The 19362-nt window shown below is 44.7% G+C and overlaps 1 protein-coding gene across 5 annotated transcripts in view; it reads left to right on the top strand.

Moving 5' to 3' along the window:
• AUTS2 (activator of transcription and developmental regulator AUTS2) overlaps positions 1–19362 on the top strand; it is a 774170-nt gene that overhangs the window by 349234 nt on the left and 405574 nt on the right. For all 5 annotated transcript variants that reach the window (XM_066333138.1, XM_066333137.1, XM_066333140.1 and 2 more), the window contains 2 exons: positions 613–714; positions 9683–9718. In XM_066333138.1, the coding sequence (XP_066189235.1) occupies positions 613–714; positions 9683–9718 (138 nt within the window). The remainder of the gene's footprint in view (positions 1–612; positions 715–9682; positions 9719–19362) is intronic.

The raw sequence follows: 19362 nt of genomic DNA, 5'->3' as shown, positions 1-19362 counted from the left end.
GTGTGTCCCTGGTGTCTCTGGGGCTGTGTGTCCCTGGTGTCCCTGGGCTGTGTGTCCCTGGGCTGTGTGTCCCTGGTGTCCCTGGGCTGTGTGTCCCTGGTGTCTCTGGGGCTGTGTGTCCCTGGTGTCCCTGGGCTGTGTGTCCCTGGGCTGTGTGTCCCTGGTGTCCCTGGGCTGTGTGTCCATGGTGTCCCTGGGCTGTGTGTCCCTGGTGTCTCTGGGGCTGTGTGTCCCTGGTGTCCCTGGGCTGTGTGTCCCTGGGCTGTGTGTCCCTGGTGTCCCTGGGCTGTGTGTCCCTGGTGTCTCTGGGGCTGTGTGTCCCTGGTGTCCCTGGGCTGTGTGTCCCTGGGCTGTGTGTCCCTGGTGTCCCTGGGCTGTGTGTCCATGGTGTCCCTGGGCTGTGTGTCCCTGGTGTCCCTGGGCTGTGTGTCCATGGTGTCCCTGGGCACTGTGTCCCTGGTGTCCCTGGGCTGTGTGTCCCTGGTGTCCATCAGTCAGTGTGGCACTGCCATGGCCACGCTGCTGCTGGGGCCTGGGAGGGGTTGGAGGAGGATGTGCCAGGGGCACTTTGCTGAGCCAGGCTCAACCCTTGTCCCTTTGTGTCCCCTGCAGCTCAAGCCGGGCCAGAACAGCTGCCGGGACAGCGACAGCGAGAGCGCCAGCGGCGAGTCCAAGGGCTTCCAGCGGAGCAGCTCCCGGGAAAGGCTCAGCGACGTAAGTGCAGCTCCTGCAGCTCAGGAACTGGGGCAAACCCTGCTGGAGTCCCCCAGGGGTGTGAGGCAGAGCTGGGTGTGCTTTCTGGGATGGTGCCTTACTAAAATCTCCTTCACTTTGGGGGGCTCAGGAAAGGAAGAGGTGACTTAGGGCTCCTGCCCTGGTTCAGTAAATTTCTTAAAGTTCGATACAATGTCTTTCTGTGTGGAAACACTCAGCTCTTTGGAAACAGTTGAAGGCCATTTAATGAAGTTAAAATGTTCTGCATAGTTGAGAAGTCAGATGGCCTCTTTTTACCCCAAGCTGTGGAGGAAAAGAATGTATTTCTTTGGGCTACATACTGTCTTTACGAGAAGTATTTGAGTGTCTAGAGAGGCTGGGTTGACTTCTATATAATGAATTGATATAACATGGCCAACAATAGCATAAGCTCTGCCTTTTTTGTTCTACCTCAAGTGCTGTGGAAGGGCTGAGATGGCAGCCCTGTGGAGAGTGTTTTTCTCCATGGCAGAATGCTGGTCATTCACCGAGTGACACGCATGAGCTCTTCTGACACAGCAATGGCTACAGAAATCCTTCTGTTGCTGCAATTAGATTACTATTTATTATGTGTACCATCACAATCCTTGAGTGTTTTATTCATGGCTCTGTGTCCTCTGTGCCACATGCTTTACAGCACAGAATATAAAGAAAGCCCTGTCCCAAAAGAGTATCTAAATTGGGGATTTTGTAGGTCAGATCCTTTGCTGGTAAAAGCATGGATAGCTACATCAGTCAGCCCAATTTGTACCAGCCAGCAATCTGGCCCTACTTCTAACTAACCCACATTTTGGAAATGGGGATTTTATCGATAGCATGTCTGTGTAGATTTGGATGACAGATACCAGATGGTGTCCTCTATAGGCCAATCCAATAAAACTGAACTGAGCAGGCATTAGAAGAAATACCTTTGTAAAGGATACATTTCGTTGTGCAAATTTAAGCCTGAAGGCACACAGCTAGCAATTTTTGCTGAATTGTGCATATCACTGGAACAGATGCCTGATTTTTTTCTTTCTGTGGAAGTGTGAAATCTGTAGCACTCTCTCTCCACATCCCTTTGTCATATTATTTTAGAGGTCTATTTCTTCCCCAGAGCCAGCCTTTATGGGTTACATTCAGCTAAACACTTCAGAGCTTGCCTTTCATAGCTGTCAGCTGAGGTCAGTCTCAGGGCTGTAAGATCTCTTTGGAAGAGGAGAGTGAAACCAGAGGAGGTAGTAAGGAAATGCTCTGTACAGGTAGCAGTGGATGGCAGCTGGATGTCAGCATGTCACCATCATCATCCTGCCTTGTCTGAGCCCTGTGACAGCTGGGAAGTCACTGCAACCAACTTCACAATTACACAACACCTTCCAGCAAAAAATTTCACAGCTCCTTACAAACATGGTTTTAATTTAGCTTTGTCATTCCCTTGCAATGTACTGAGTGGAGAGCACTGAGGTTTGTTTGGCTTCTCAGCAGCTCACAGCATTGCACTGCCAGACCTGGCAGTGAGAGCAGAGTCCTGGTTCCCCTTCCACCCATCAAATCCAGTTTTTCTCTGATGTTTTTACAATAGTTTCCCTTTGTCTCGGCACTGTGGCAAATTAAAAGGAAGTAGAGAGCAAATACGACTTCCCCAGTGCACCCGAGAGAGGACAGAGGGATTCACAGGTTGTTCAAAAGAAACATTATGTAAATATACGTGGAGATGTATATTTTAAAGTGTTATACATAATTTATGTTTTGCTTAATAAGGAAAGTTCCTTTCTGCTTTGATAATTCACTGCAATACCAGCAATGTCTCTCTGGTCTGGCATTACCAGTTCAGCTGAGATTTGAAAAGCACGCATGAGACAGCTTTCACTGTGCCTGGGTCTGTGGTGGCCTTCCCCAGGCTCCTTCAGTTCAGAGCTGTCCATCCCATTGCCCTCTCCAGAGTCAGTTCAGAGCTGTCCATCCCATTGCTCCTCTCCCAGAGTCAGCTCAGAGCTGTCCATCCCATTGCTCCTCTCCCAGAGTCAGTTCAGAACTGTCCATCCCATTGTCCCTGTCCCAGAGTCAGCTCAGAGCTGTCCATCCCATTGTCTGTCTCCCAGAGTCAGTTCAGAACTGTCCATCCCATTGTCCCTGTCCCAGAGTCAGCTCAGAGCTGTCCATCCCATTGTCTGTCTCCCAGAGTCAGTTCAGAACTGTCCATCCCATTGTCCCTGTCCCAGAGTCAGCTCAGAGCTGTCCATCCCATTGTTCCTCTCCCAGAGTCAGTTCAGAACTGTCCATCCCATTGCTCCTCACCCAAAGCCAGTTCAGAGCTGTCCATCCCATTGTTCCTCACCCAGAGCCAGTTCAGAGCTGTCCATCCCATTGTTCCTCACCCAAAGCCAGTTCAGAACTGTCCATCCCATTGTTCCTCACCCAGAGTCAGCTCAGAGCTGTCCATCCCATTGCTCCTCTCTCAAAGTCAGTTCAGAACTGTCCATCCCATTGCCCCATCCGAGAGTCAGTTCAGAGCTGTCCATCCCATTGTCCCTGTCCCAGAGTCAGTTCAGAGCTGTCCATCCCATTGTCCCTGTCCCAGAGTCAGTTCAGAGCTGTCCATCCCATTGTTCCTCTCCCAGAGTCAGTTCAGAGCTGTCCATCCCATTGCCCTCTTCCAAAAACAGTTCAGAATTGTCCATCCTACTGCCTCTCTCCCAGTCAGACACCCCATGTGCTGAAATGCCAGGACCTTCCAAATGGTTATTTTAAATAATACTTTTTGAAGAAGTCAGATGTCTAATGATGCCCACTATATACTGTCCAGAAAAAGCTACAGATGACAGAGTAAGTTTTCTCTGCAGCTTTTGCTTCTGTTTTTACAGTTGTTTTCTCAGAAAAAAAAAATGCAAAAAGTTGTGTACCCAACAGAAGATAGAACAAAAAATACAAAACATTGCAGGCAGATTAACCCTGAGGTCAGAAAGCAAATTTTGGCCTTGAAATGTAAAGAATCTCCACTATTGTCACCTGGCAGCACTGTAAGATTAAGCAGGCTCCTGAATGGAAATATGGATAATGACTGGAGTGTTTGTTCTCCACGTGGATGATCCATTCTCCCATCCCCAGTCAGAGCAGGCTGGTGAAACAGGAATGTTGGAGCTTAGTGCAGGGCCTAAGTGAGAGCTCAGTGACAGATCAGAATGAGGGAGAGGGGATAATGAATATCCAGTTGCAAAGTGACATGTCAGTGGCTTCATTCCCTCTCCTGTCAGGGATCTTTCAACTCTGCCTATTGTAAATGTACCTGCAGTCCTTGAGTAATGCAGAGTGATGCAGAGTGTGTTTACAAGGGGTGACTCCTTTCCAGGCTAATGAGATCCAAGCAGGTAATTTGCAGCATTTGCGAGAGGTGGGCGAAAATGAAAAGAAGATAATTCAATGAAAATACCGTGTTAAACAAGAGACTTTTCTCATAATGAGGCTTGAAATAGCATCAGACAGTAGGAAGGGGAATATCCTCTGCTCCTGTCAGATGCAATGCAGTGAGACTGATTTCTGTCAACTCCTCTCTTTGTCCTCGCCTGCACACGTGTGCACACACCCCCACCCCTCTGTGAGAGAACATAATTAGCAGAGAATTTGACCTCTGCTAGATTAGGGATAATGATTGCTCAAATGCTCCAGCGCAAGCAGTGCCCTGATCCAGCTCCCCCTCTGAATTTCATAAACCCATGGCTCTCTGCCTTTCTCCCCTATATAGGTTGTTTTTTTCAGGAATGACAACTTGTTTTTTCCTTTATGGGCAGAGGTAGCTCCAGGGGCCTTAAAGAGAAATTGGAGAGCTGCTCCTCCTTTATATATAGGGTGCTGTAGTCAGTTTAATCTCATCAAAATCTTGCCAGTAGTAGAATTCATTTTGTTGAGATCTTGCTTGGAGACAAGATGGCAGCGCTTTCTCTTTTGCTCAGCTTGGAGCTCAGTCAACTTGTTTTCCTTATCTTCTTGTATGTGTTTATTTTTAATTGACTCCTCCCTCTTTGGAATACATTTTAGTCATGTTTTACACAACAGCCAGGAGATTTACTTGAGGAAAACACGAGAGTTACAGCTAACCTGGATGATAAATGCATTGAGTATTCAGGGGTTCAGCCACCTCTTTGCTAATCAAAAATCAAACTACCCGATTCCTTTGGAGCACATTCCTGCATTCCTGATCTGCCTGATCAGGTAGCTGCCCTTCCTGCTGCCTCTGGTGTTGGTTGCAGGCTTTCAGTGAAGGGACGAACAGCAAAAGCCTCTTCCACAAGTCATTGGATGGGATTCAGCACCTCAGCACCACTTGCTGCAGTTGGCACCTCTCTGACTGGAATGTTTTTCCAGTTCCTGAACAGGGAAGGAACAGGAATCCTCCCATTTGTCCCTACATTAAAGGTCTTCTCTTGGGCTCTCAGAGAAGCTCATCAAAGCTGCTGCACTCTCCATGTTCCCCAGTGCTCTGGAGCTGTGTGCTCCTCCTGTGCCTGCTGATTTGTGCTTGAGAGGCCACAGCGAGGTGCTCACCGTGAGGATCAAATCCTGAAGCCCCCTGGTCATCATGTCTGTTGCTGTTTGCTTCAGGAGGGGACCTGGTCTCACAGCCCTCCAGCAGTGTAATCCTGCGGGCAGCTCATGGTTTCAGCCCCAAATACAGGATATTTTCAATTCTTTTGTCTCCCATCCCTCCCACCTGTACAGAGCCAAAGACGAATTGAGGGACATCTTTGTGTTACGTGCTCTGAGATCCTCAGTGCAGCTCCCTGTCCAGAGTATCACCAGTGATCTTGGCTGTGTGTGGAGAGGAGCCACAGGAGCAGAGCTGTGTGTGTGCTGTGCCAGGAGCTGCTCAGCAGCAGTGGCTGTGCTTTGTGTGCGTGTGGCTGCGAGGGTGGGGATGTGTGTGTTTGTGTGTCTGAGGTTGGGTGCTTAAATGCTTTGTTGCATTATGTTAATTCCTCGGCAGTGCAATCAAATTCATGTCGTAATTAAAGCTGTCAGTTGGAAGGCAAGCCAATCGCCAAGAAAACACAGCATAACAAATGAAGTGAAATGATTCTGCGTGTAGCTATACAATGCTTCGCCAGGCATGAAATTAAATAAGTAATTTGATGTTGACATCAGAAATTGAAATGATACCCACTGTTCCTTCATTCAGTCAGACCTGCATAAACAATAGCCAGAACAAATATGTACAACACAGTCTTTCTCCCCACCCAGCTCCCCAAGTAATGCACAATATATATGCAAAATGGGTAGAACTGTGCCTTCCAAGACCTCAAGGATGTAATTTTCTTTGGTACACAATAAACTAATGCTTACACGAGGGTTACTACATTTTTGCTTCTGGGCCAAAGTTCTTCTCTTTAAGAAAGGATGGAAACAAACCAAAAAAAAAAAAAAAATCCAAACCTAAACAAAGCAAACAAAAAATCAAAACAAAACAAAATTAAAAAAAAAAATGGAAAAAAGCGCAGAATTCTGTCAATTTTAAACAAGTGTGTTTTGCTGATGGGCACCTGATGCAGGCTTCTGCTGGTGGTTGTGTGAATATCAAACAGTGTTTCTAATGTCCTATTTTGCCAAGGGTTTCGGAAAGTGAAACCATTACCTCTATTATAGGCACACTTTATGTAAGAGCTATAGAACACCCAGTGCAGGATCACGACTCAGCATGGCCTTGTAAAGATGCTTGTACAGTCAAGGCTGGGCACTGGGTAGTGGGATCCTTTCGCTATTGGGAGTTACCCAAAAGGTGAGAAGTCGTCTCCTTGCTTCAGCCTCTGTGCTCTGTCAACACACGGTTCACAACACAGCTGACAGTCATTCATGCATGTGCAACACAGTCTTTCATACTTCAATTAAATGGAGTTTGCAAACTGTACTCTCCATATGCAGCATGCAATGTGTGAAGGGCTGTATTTCCATCCAGCAAACTCAAGTTCCCTGAAAAAGCACAGTTGTTCAGTGAAAGTCATTTGACTGCTATGTTTCGACTGTCCTCCCATAGCCATTGCAGCATTGCTTTTGAAGGAATGGAAATATTCAGTGGGAAATATTTTGTTTGCTTATTCTTTTTTTTTTTCTTCCTCTTTATTGTTTTGTTTTGATACTCTATCCTTTCCAAAACTTGGAATAAAAAGCAGACAAAAAATTACACACAGATGCAGAATGCAAACTTTGGCGCTTCCCGCCAGTAAAGTTAAGTTTAAAAAAAACTGTGAGAGAAAGAGTGGGACTCACTTGGCATCTGTGCAGAGCTGAAACAAAAGTGTTTGTAATGATTGCACGTGTTGTGCAGCTAAAATGAAAGGAATTTCAATGGCATGAGGCAGAGAGCAGGATGAGTGAAGAGGAAGGCAGGACACTGAGCAGTGCTCTGTGCCAGGGCTGCAGAGCTGCAGGGCCACAGGGGCTCCCAGGGACACCCAAAATCACAAGCCAAGCAATATTAAGATGATAAAAAGCTGTTACCTTTAATGAAGGGCCTCCAGGTGCAAGTATGGCAAAATGCACGTGATGCAGGACTTCGACAATTTTATAAGCTTAACAAATTAGCAGGCTTTAGAGAAACTATCCAATTAGAGGAGCAGTTAATTAATACCCCCTTTTGTTTCAGCCCTCCACTAAAGCCCCCCTTGCCCCTCAGCTTCTAGCTCCAAATTTATTATGTCTATGATATATGGAAAAAATAAAACATCCTTAGTTCACTATAGAGGCAAGACCAAAAAAGAGTCCAGGGAGGTGAGCTTACATTTCTAAAATCTGAGAGAAAGGGCAGGAAAAGGACTAGTTAAGGACAGGAAAAGGACTAGAGTTAGTTAAGGAGCTATATAACTATATGATAGTAGTCTACAGAGTTATGAATCTATGAAAAAGGTATAAAAAGCAAAAATGGTTTTGGCATCTCCAGAGCAGGGCCCGTGTGGGCAGTGCCAGGGCAGTGCCAGGGCAGAGCAGCACTGGTCACCCACAGGGACAGGGAGGCAGGGCTGGCAGCCTGGGCTGGCAGGGACATCAGCCCTGGGACCAGGGGGCTGCTCTGGCTGAGGGTGGCACAGCACCAAGAGTGGGGACAGGAGGGGACTTTGGGATGTCCTTGTATGTGTGTGGATACAGAGCTGTGCCCTGCACATCTGCACTTCAGGGCCCTGTCTGGCAACAGGAGGGAAGAGACAAAAATCCTGTGTCTTCCCAGGGGATGGAGTGACCCAAACTGGGTGTGTTCCCAGTGGTGTGGCCGGGCTGGGGCCCTCTGCAGCTGTGGTGTGCCCAAGCTGTGTGACAGTGACAGTGAGGCCGTGCTGAGGAGCAGGGGTGGGAGCTGGGCTCCAGGAGTGTCACACAGTTTGTGTGGAGAGCCCTGTGCTCACCAGTGTCACACAGTTTGTGTGGAGGGTCCTATGCTCACCAGAGAGTGTCACACAGATTGTGTGGAGAGCCCTGTGCTCAGCAGAGAGTGTCACACAGTTTGTGTGGAGAGCCCTGTGCTCACCAGAGAGTGTCACACAGTTTGTGTGGAGAGCCCTGTGCTCACCAGTGTCACACAGTTTGTCTGGAGAGCCCTGTGCTCACCAGAGAGTGTCACACAGTTTGTGTGGAGAGCCCTGTGCTCACCAGGGAGTGTCACACAGTTTGTGTGGAGAGCCCTGTGCTCACCAGTGTCACACAGTTTGTGTGGAGAGCCCTGTGCTCACCAGTGTCACACAGTTTGTCTGGAGGGCCCTGTGCTCACCAGTGTCACACAGTTTGTCTGGAGAGCCCTGTGCTCACCAGTGTCACACAGTTGGTGTGGAGAGCCCTGTGCTCACCAGAGAGTGTCACACAGTTTGTGTGGAGAGCCCTGTGCTCAGCAGAGAAGGCTCCTCGGCTCTCTGTGGTGTCCCTGGGCTCGGAGGGAGCTGTCCCATGGGGCAGCCTGAGCTGGGTTAGCACCGGGAGCCTTGGGGCTGCCCCATGTCTCTGAGAGAACCTGCTGTGTAATGCCCATTGCTCCAATGAAACCCTAATGAAACAAACCCCTTTATCTCCTTAATTCCTGGGAATATGGAGGTTGTGATCGTGTCCCACTTAAACTGAGTTTCACGATGCTTTTTTTTTTTTAATTTAAAGCGTTTAAACAAATTGATTGTTTTCCATGGGAGCAATATTAGTTTTAATTATTTTTATAGGTTTGAGTTTTGAAATCTATTTCACACTGTAGATATTTGCTGATTGCTTTTGTTGTTGTTGTTTCTAAACCCTGGGTTTGTCAAACAGTGTGGACACCCAAATGGGAAATTGTAGTGATTGCATTCTCCAGAAAACGGTCCATTGACTAAAGCAGCTTCTCTGTGCCCACGCATTCTTTACATTTCCGACTACTAATTATGTTTACAAAATGTCTCATTTTAGAAAAGCGCGATGTGTGTACTAACCAGGGCCTTTCGGGAATAAATTGGCAAACAGGTCATACACTGAAAAAGTCATCCAAACCCACCGGGCTTTTTGTTTTGAAGTCAGGCTACTTTTTTCCCCTCTCTCCCCCTCCCGCCTGCCCCTTTGTGGCCATGAAGCTGAGGAGCTGCAGTCCGGGGCATTGAATGTCAGCATGTCAGGGAGGCTGCTTGATGAGTGTCTGTTTAGTCTCAGTGCAGGGCGAAATGCCATCATTAATTCATTACCCAGCTGCCTGTCAAATAAATTGGCAATTACGTCCACCGCAGAAGCTTGGAATTCAGTAAATAGCACGTTACCATCTCCGAGTCGTTGAGAGATGTAAAGGGGAAAATTAAGCAACAGCGTGTTTGTTTCAGTAGCAGATGACAAGGGGCAGGACGTCGGTGCTGTGATGTGGTGATGAAAAGCTTGGAAAGGGCTGGTAATGAGCTGTGTGGATTGGAACGTGTTAAAAACCATCGCTGACTTTCCACTTTGTCTTTGTGTTTTATTGCAGAGCTCAGCTCCTTCCAGCTTGGGAACAGGCTACTTTGTAAGTGTATCTCCTCTTTCCCACGTGTGCCTCCGAGCAGCAGAGTGTTCCTCAGGCAGAGTGTCCTGCAGAGAGGGCAGGGCCACAGGGATGTCCCACCAAGGCCACCCTGCCCACCCGCTGAATGCACCCTTCTCATTCCTTCCCCCACTAATACACTGGAAGCAATATTCCATTCCCAGCATAGTGGTCTGTGTTTTCTTGAACTGATCAGGTGACATTCATTACTACGTCAATTTTAACAGCACTTAATTCACACGGTTACAGTAAATACAATGAGCCATGGTCTCACCAGCTCTGTAAAGGGAGATGGTAGGATTTCATTGCCCCTTGCACCAGTTCTTGTTGATTCACGGATTTTAAGGGGGCCATTACAATGTCTTGCCTCATCTCCTGTGTACCACAGCCCCAGAGAACGTGGCACAGGGATTTCTACCTGTTGCTTAAAAGCCCGTGGCTCATGGACACTCTTGGAAAACACAGAAGTTATATTTATGCCAGATTTACATTTTATGTCCTGAGAAGCAGATCAGGCCTCAGCTGGTTTGAAAATTGATCAGGTTTTTTTGGGCTTGTGATTTATTTGCATGCACCTGTATTGATTTAGCAGTCTATATTCATACCTTTCTGTTCATTCCCACATTCATCAGGATACCTTTTACTTGCACAGATAAGTTTGGGAGTAAAAAAATGTTTTCCAGTCAATGCAATGTACTGCTTATTTTCTTCCAAGATTTATATTTAAATTGCTCATATCCTGTTTCTCTTGTAATTTATGCTGTATTCTCCAAGCACATCTTTTCTGCCTTTATAATAACTGTAGGAGAAGCAGAGCACTGTGTATGTCCAAAACCAGGTGGGTAAAATGCAGCAAGCCTTGTTCCATAGCTCTGCTCTGTGAAGTTATCAGTATAATCAAAGTCTGCTTCTGTCTTCTGACTGATCTCCGGGGAAAAGTAAACTCTGTGGTATTCAATTACAGGATGGAAAAACTTGGTTGCACTCTTGTCACATTCCCAGAGAGTAATTTTCTTCTATTAGTTCATGGTGAATTTAGTCTTTTGTCATGGAGGCCTGTGATCCTGGAAGAAAGTTATGGGATTAGATTGTGTACGTGTGGTCTCACAAAAATTACACAAAAATTCCCTAATACCTGGAGAAATGCTGTGTCCTGCTGGATTTACATTGGACTCCTGCACAAACAGAACATTCACTGCTGGTGGTGAGGTGTGAAAAGAGCATCCTCAAGTGAAAAAGTCTTGTGGTAGTTGTTCTAATTATATCAAGGCCCAGGTCAGTGTAAGGTAAGTTGTGAAACAGAAAAACGAGCTGGTTTCCTTTTTTCATCACTTGCCCTGGGTTGTGTCATATGTATTTTTAAGAGGGTGGGGATGAAGAGAAAATTATATCAAACGGTTCAAAGTTTATTTAGAATTAAAACTAAACCTTGACTATCTTTCCATAATTCAGAACAAATTGCTTTCCTTTGGCTGGGCAAATTCCAATCATTTGGAGGTCTACAGACACGCTCTGGGATGGGCCAGGTATATTGTGGGCTGGAGGGCTGTGCTGGGGATAAATCAGCCTTGTTCTCCTTGCAGCAAGAGCTGAATATGCACGGTTTGAGAGCGGTGCTCAGCTTCCTCTCTAGGCAGCAGAGGTAACAGAAGAGAAGCCATCTGCTGTTCCCTGCACCATACTGTCTGTGGGTTGGTCCACTAAAGTGAAAATCTGGAAGGTGTCAGCATCCCCTATGCTCCAAGAGAAAGCTTGAAAGTTTCCAGCTCTCCTGAGCAAGGGATTTAGTAACAAGAAGCAGCCTGACGTCTTCTAGGGCCGATGGATTGGCACCTTAAATCATTCCAGTTTGGGTCTGTGTGGGTGGGGGAGACATCCCTTGTTGGTGCCATTAATATATTTAACTGAGCTGTTTCTTTTCTACAGTCACACTATTAAGAGTCTTTAACTTTCTTTTTTACTTTCCTCGCTACTAGCCAAATAGGTAGAGAATGTCCTTCAGTTTCTATCTAAAAGTTGTTTTTACACTCACACAGTCTTTGATGAAACATGAAGGGTTTTTTCCTCCCTTTTCACTCTGGAAAATTGTTTTTGGGATTATCTTGCTTGTTGTTTTAAAAAAGCCCATACTTTTATTAACTTACATAGGGCAAATAAAACCCAGATGTGTTTTGTGGGACCAGACAATGAGAAAAATGCTCCAGAATGCTCCAATTAGCATGTGTTTCTGATTAATGTAATTATTGTATTATCAAAGTGCAAAGGAATATGCACTTGAATTGACTTCTTTTTTCCAAAGCCCTTAACTAGAAAAGACTGTTAGTTTTTGTGTTTGGTGTTAACCCAGAACATCAAAACAGGGGTCATTGGTCTCAAATACAGTAAAAATAACTTCGAGTTTAATAGATAATAATAAAGCTTTGGCCCTTGGAAATGATTTGATGTATGTTGTGCACTGGACTGTGAAAGATTCTGTACTGCAGCTCACCAGAGGGAGCAGAGGAACCAGGTAGGTGAAAATGGATGAAGGACATCTCCTGCAGAGGGAAGTGGGTTTTATTCAGAAAGGAATGAACTCTGAGGTATGGATTCAGTAGCACATGTTTGCTGTTTAAATCAAGTATTGATGGAATCTTCTTGTGTTCATAGCATAGAGATAATCCGTGTCCAGCTTGGAATCCCCTTTGAGGACCCTGCTGGTGCCAGGCACTCAGGTTTGAGGGGTGATGGGTCATGTGTCTGCAATGTCTGTGGGTGCTGTGTGTGCCACAGCAAAGCTAAAATGACTTTTAGATCCTGTTACTCTATAAAGTCTCTGGAGATCTCTGTTTAAGGAAACATTCATAAAGCTGACACTTCCCAGTAACACAAAATCGTTCCTCTAATATCCCTGTGATAGCTCCATCCTAGTAATTAATTCTGCAACTTCAGCAGTAGTGCAGAATGCTGGAATCTTACCTGATTTTATCCTGTATGTGGATCAGCTTCTGAATGGCAGAGCTGGAGACTGAGCTGTTCTGTTCTTGTTGCCTCTGTGTAGGTGCTCCTGGAAAAGCAGTTTCCTGGGAGAGCATTCCCACAGCCTGCTTTGGCAGTGGAGAGGGTTGGGAATCTCCATCAGGTGATTGAGCCTAACCCACACCCAGCTGGGGTGATAGAACTGCCCTGGGTTAAACTAACTTTGCAATGAGCTGCCTTCAGAAAAACGGGACCAGTGTGAGTGGCCACTGAAGGTGGCAAATGGTGCAAAGCTGCTGAAGAGCTCTAAATACACCTTCAAGTCCAGATTTCAGCTGGGAACAACTCTCTTCTACTCCGACAGGTGTTGATACGCTCTGTAGATTCTGTTTAAAGGACAATTTTGTTGGAGTCTGTTTCACTTGTCCTAGTGCTCCTTTCCCATCCTTTTGGCATAATATTAAACCAGTAGTCAGAAAAGAAGAGGTAAACATCATTCTAATTCTCCTGGAAGCCTTTTGTGCTGGCCTGACTTTACTGCTTCCAGTGGGATCAGGCCAGTCTGTGACTGGTGCGTGTGAAAAAAAATGCAGGCATGTTGTCAATATTGGTGCACCCTAGGAAATCATAACTTAATACTTCCTGGAAATCTCCCAGTTGTCTTTGAGATTTTTTGCATTGCAAATTGTCATTGTCTCTCATCAAAGACAGATTACAAGGTAGATTACATCTCATCAAGGTGTCAGATCAGATAATTGAAAAGTAGTTAGAATTTTAGAAAAAAAATCACAATCTCTTCAACTTTAAAAGGAAAGCTGTTTGAATTATGGGAGTTTTTAACATTGTCCAGCTGTCTTGAGATTTCAGAAGTTTGAGATGTTTTAGAAAACAACTGAAATTTGTATAACAGTAAAGCATTTTCTCTTACCTAGCTTTGAAGAATGGCTTTTGCTCATTTCTGCCTCTTGCACCCAGCCAAATTCCTGTTGAAGTAGATAGTGGTTCCTTGGTTTGCAACACAAAACAGCAGAAATCAAAACTTAAATAACTGATTCTTTTACTTCTAAACAACAACCCCGATTCCCAAGATTGTCAGGTTCCTTGGCAATTGTACAGTCTCTCTGCTTTTGGCAATTTATTTCTATTTCTGTATGTGTCTACTTCTTGAGTCTTTGTTCCAGTTTCTGAGTGTTTTCTGTTCCTCTTCGAATGGTTTGTTTGTGGGGTTTTTTTTGTTTGGTTGTGTTTTTTTGGGGGGTATTTTTTGGATTGAAGGTTTGTGTTATTTTCTTTTCCTCCAAATGCAGAGAGTTTGTGAATTTTTCAGAGCTGAGTAGAATTTGGTAATAAGCTAGTGATGGAAATAACATTGGGAAGGCAGAAGGCTCCCTGTGACCCTTCTTTTCCAAATAGTGCTCTTGCTCTACCTTGAAAAAAAAACTAAAGAAGAAAAAGCTAAAACCGTGCTTAGCACATGGGCTGGTGACTCAGACAAACATAAATTGTGAGCTTATTCCCCGAGGCTGTGGCTAATCAGTTGTGCTATCCAATTTGGCCCTGAGTGGGCTGGGTTCAGCAGATGTCTGCGCAGTTGCCACGTGCCACTGGGACCTGCTGGGTTGTGCAGTGTTGCATTACATTACTCAGAGCTCTAAAAACTCATCCCAGGGGGAATAAGGGGAGCACCAGGGGTGTTTAGTATGGGTAAGATGGAAAACCAGTCTTTGGCCTAGATCAGGCCAGCTCTTTCTCTGTGCACTGGGAGGGATTTTCACCCGAGACATCATCTTGCAAGAGGAAATGTGGATAGTTACAGCAGCACGTTCTCTGCTCTCAGAGAGTCCTTCAAAGAGCAGATTTTCCCTGGTTGCCTGCTCCATGTGTTTTGGCAGTGATCCTGAGGAGCTGAGCTTTGTTCCTGGAGGTGGTCAGGTTTGGTGACCCCTGGGTGAGAGGGTGTGAAGAGTCTCCACTCCAGTGAAGTGCAGTAGGACCCAGCAGCTTCCAGAGGAGAGAACAGATTAGATCAAAAACATTGTTTGAAAGGGGTTCAATAAATCCAACCTGCTAAAGCTGCAAAGGGGGTGCAGTGCTTTGCTCCCCATCACGTGCACAGTGGTGTTGGTAAATAAAAAACTGTTCTTCTTGCAAGTAGCTTAAGTTTTTAAATGTGTTTTGCTGATGTAAAAGTGTGTGTCCCTCTGAAATACCCTGAGGTTCACAGAGGCACCGCAGGGTGGCTGTTGGGATGGCACCACACCGTAAACTGTCATGTCCCCTGTGAATAGAGTTGGAAAGAGGATCCTTGTTATCCTCTCTTTGGCACTATGAATCATTGTTAACGAATCCTAATTTGCTTAGTAGGGTAATGAATGATCTCCAATTTTCTCACTGTAATTAGTTTTACCAACTATTATTGTGAAGGGTATACTGAAATCCATTTTAACTTCACTTTAAATTCTCCATGTGCCCATTCTTTGCAGAAGTGAGGCTGACAACAGAGGTTATGAATCTTCTGATGGTAAATTCAGATTCGAGCAAAGTGGACAAGATCCCCAGTAGAAATCTCTCTGTGGGCTGTAATTACTCATTAGTGTTTGCAGCCCTCAGTGGAGTAGGTTTGGTGTGGTGCAGAGGGACCAGGAAACCTGATGTTTCTTCATCTAAAATCTTTTAGGTGTTCTCTTTTGTTTTCCAGGAGCCATTAAAAATGCAGTTTATTCTAAGTGCTGCTGTAAGGGAGGCATCATCATTGCCAACTAAATACATTGCAAGTAATAAAGTCTACCCCAGGTCTATTAATTTTAGCATTTATAAAGTGTAGTGCTGTTCCTAGGGAGAATTGAGACTCATTAAAGAGTTTGCTAACAACATGACCAGCAAAGCAAGAAGAACAAGAGCATCTGCATTTCCAGCATCCTGCTCATCACAATAAGAATACTTGGAGCAAAACAACAGGTTTTGGAGAAGAAAGCCGTGTGTTTCACACATTTTTAGCTCAGTATTTGGGGGAAGATCAGGCAAGCAGAATAAATGACCTGGGCTGGAATTTGGTCAGGACAGATATCTGCTCAGGTAATTTTGAACAGAGGTGGTGAAGGTCAGAGTTATTTTTACAGCCTGTCAGGGTGGTATTTCCTCAAACACTGTAGAATCCTGCCCTAATGCATGCTCATGCTTTTTGAATAAGGTGCTTTGAATTTAAGATATTTATCCATATAGTTCTTTGGACTGTGTTGTCCAAATCTTATAGAAGGAGAGCAGGGCATCACAGCAGTTTCTTGCCCAACCAAACAGAACTGAGACCAAATTTCAGAACTTCAGGTCTTTCTGGTTTGTCCCCTCATTGCTGAAACATAGATCTCTCCTCTCTGTTTGAACAATGAAATTTCTTCAATGACTTTATAGTAATTTCTTTAGGACAGTCCCCAGATACTTTAGTGATTAAGGGGGTGCTGTCCCCAAGGAGCTGTCCCTCAGGACTGAGCAGAGTGTGCTGACCTCATCTTCCCTCTCCCTGCCCAAGGCCACTCCTGCTGGAGTTCTCAGAACTGAGCAGTTCTGTGCTTTCTCTAATGCCTTTGCCTTAGTTTTGCACTTCTGTGTCTTTCCTGTGTATTTTTTGTTTGGTTTTTGGTGGTGTTTTTTTTTGTTTTGGTTTGTGTGGGGGTTTTTTTGTTTTTGTTTTTGTTTTGTTTTTTTGTTTTTTGGTTTTTTTGGGTTTTTTGGGGGGTTTTTGTTTGTTTTTTTTTTTTTTTTTTTTTTTGGTTTGGTTTGGTTTTTTGGGGGTTTTTTGGTTTTTTTGCGTGTGTGGTTTTTTTGTTTGGTTGGTCGGGTTTTTGGTTTTGTTATTTTTTTAATTTCTGGAATGGTGTTGCATTTACTGCTCTTGCCTTTCTTCAGCAAGTGCTTCTGTCTTGTTGGTCACTTTTCCTCTTGCTTCTGTGCACGATTCCCCACTTACCTTGTTGGAACCACCTTTTCCTCAAGATTTACAAGTGAGATGAATGGAGATGTCATTAAAAAAAGAAGGGAAAAAGGAAATAAGAGGATTTATGTATTTGGAGAAGTGATGTGACACTCTCCATTATTTGCCAGAAGGGTCTCCGTCTCCTGGAACCAGTAGGAAGGGAAGTGCTGAAAGTGGCTGCTTGATAACTTCCTTTACAGTTTAAAACCTTGGAGGCATTCTTGGTTCTTTTTTGGTGGTTGGTGGTTTTTTTGTTTTTTGTTTTTTTGGGGTTTTTTTTTTGTTGTTTTGTTTTGTTTTGGTTTAGATTTTTTGGGTTTTTTTGGGGTTTTTTTGGTGATATTTCAGGTGAACTTGCTTAATCGTTTTTATCCAGCAGAAATAAATTTAGAAAAATTAAGACATAACCACTTATAGCCAAGCGTTTAATTTAATAATTGCTTCTTCTGGACATTGTAAGATTTCTATCCGAAACAGAAAGACTTCAGATTTGCTGTCAGTGTGTTTGGTCTCGAGTGCCCCACATTACTGTGACTCATGTTTTGCTCATAAACTCCTGCAAAGCAAAAGGATTCCTTTTTGTGTTTCCCCTCTCTGTTTTCAGCGACACGCGACACAAATTGCAGATGTGAACCTGAATAATAAAGGATTGCTTCGCTGATTGCTAAACATGCATTATGGTGCTTTTAAACTCATTTCAGGTCATCCTACTGCAAATTAGTTTGATTGCAGGCAGTTAAGCTGTCATATCCAGAGCCTCCATCTTCCGAGGGTCTCGGTTCTGTATCATTACAAGAGAAGGCTCAGTAGCATTGTCTGTTTAATGTTTTGGAGGAAAGATAGCGTTGAGCCTTTAGAGGAGGTTCTGGGTGGTGTCATGCAAAGGAAAGGGCTGTGCAGTCCCTCACTGGAGTGCTGCAGTGAGTCCTGGCTTTGTGCCATGTGTAAAGGGGCTGACCATGTTCTGTGTTCTGATGGTTCTGGCTTCTTTTCCTCTGCCAGGGTCAGGATTGACACACAGGAGTCACAGTTCGTGTTCAGACTGGGATGTTTATTATTTCTTATCTATTCACAGACTCAGGAGCTGTGAGCTCTAAATAGCAAGTCACAGAAATGAAGTAAAATGGAGCACCTCTAACTCTTTCCAAGGTTATTTAAGCACTAATTACCAATAACGAGGTGACACCAATGTTATTTATATTTCTGACCAAATAATGACCATCCAAGGCCCACAATGTGGACCTTTTTCACCCAGTTACAGAAAACCACCAAACCCATGAAGAAGAAGGAAGAAGAAGGAGTCAGATAACGCCCAAAAATCACCCATTTTGCTTCACATATACTACTATACACCAAACCCCCAAATTCTCAGTTTCCAGAATTCCAGCACTGTATGACACAAGCCAGTTTGCTCTTGTGTGTGAGGTTTTGGAACTTGGTGGAATTTGTAGCCCAGTGGAAAGAGCAACACTGAACTGTTCCTCTTGCAAATTATCTCATGGCATTAGTGATTGTGGTGAGATTTCGCTCAGTAAAATATAAATTGACATTTTTGACTCTGTGCCATTAACAGGAGAGCCTTTCAAGATCTCTGCAGGGTGTAACACAAGAGCTGATAGACCAGCACATGCAAAAAGGAGTTATGCCAAAACAGCAGTGTGGTAGGAAGGAGGTGAAAGGCTAAAATGTGGTGATTTCCCTGGCAAGGAGCTTTGTGGGGCCAGTTTGGGTGGGCCCTGTGTGGGGAGGGAGTGAAGCTCATCCTGAGCCCAGCGTGGGAGCCCTGTGCCAGCCTGGGCTGCCCTGCAGAGGAGAAATGCAGAGCTGCTCTGCAAACCTGGCGACCTTGGAAAGCACCAGTGCAGTCACTGGAGTGGCTGATAGGATTACTGTGGACAAAGAGAATGCAAAAGCCTCTAAGGAGCCAGGAGTGTGCAGGATGGATGGATGATGAGGAGAAGCCATGTGATGGCATTAATCTGATGGCAGTTTCCAGAAGCTTTTCATTTTGCATACAGTCTCTCCCTCTCTCTCTCTCTCTCTCTCTCTCTCTCTTAAATTTTGGAAGTATACATTTATTAATTTAGGCTGCATCATATTGTTTGTTGTTTTAAAAACAATAGGTCTTTTTCTTCTTGCAAAATTCCCAAGTAAGGAAATACTGAGAGAGTTAAGTCAGGAGGAAACCACTGCTGTAATCCTGCAGGCACTCAGCTCTGAAACTTGCCCAGAGTATGACTTGTTCCTATGCGAATGAGTGGTGCTGAGGTGAATATTAGGTTATTCTTCTTTTGAAGGTGAATGTTGGGTTATTCTTTTGAGTCCCTTGGAGGGGTAGTAGGCTTGTACCTGAAGCAGAGAACACATCTCCTGATTGCAAGAATTAAGGCTGAATTTCAGAGAAAAGAGTCCAATCCCCTTTCTCAGTCTTTTATGTCAGAACTCGAAATTGCTGTCTGATAAAATGTAGGACACCAGATTGAATTACTTCATTGAACCACTGCTGTCCCCTGTTAATGGTAATTGCACGGATATAGCGGTCTTTCTTGGCAACATCTCAGATATTTACCTCCCACTGTTTTTCAATTCAAACCTTTGATGAAAATATTCCCAGTACTTCTTTAAAGCAGACACCCAACTGTCTTTCTTGACAAAGGCAAGGTCTTTAAATCAGATCCTGACAATTTGTGACACAGCA

This window comes from Sylvia atricapilla, chromosome 20 (assembly GCF_009819655.1).
Source record: "Sylvia atricapilla isolate bSylAtr1 chromosome 20, bSylAtr1.pri, whole genome shotgun sequence".
Classification (NCBI taxonomy): Eukaryota; Metazoa; Chordata; class Aves; order Passeriformes; family Sylviidae; genus Sylvia; species Sylvia atricapilla.
The sequence above is the reverse complement of the archived record's forward strand: the minus strand, read 5'-3'. Positions and strand labels throughout refer to the sequence as shown.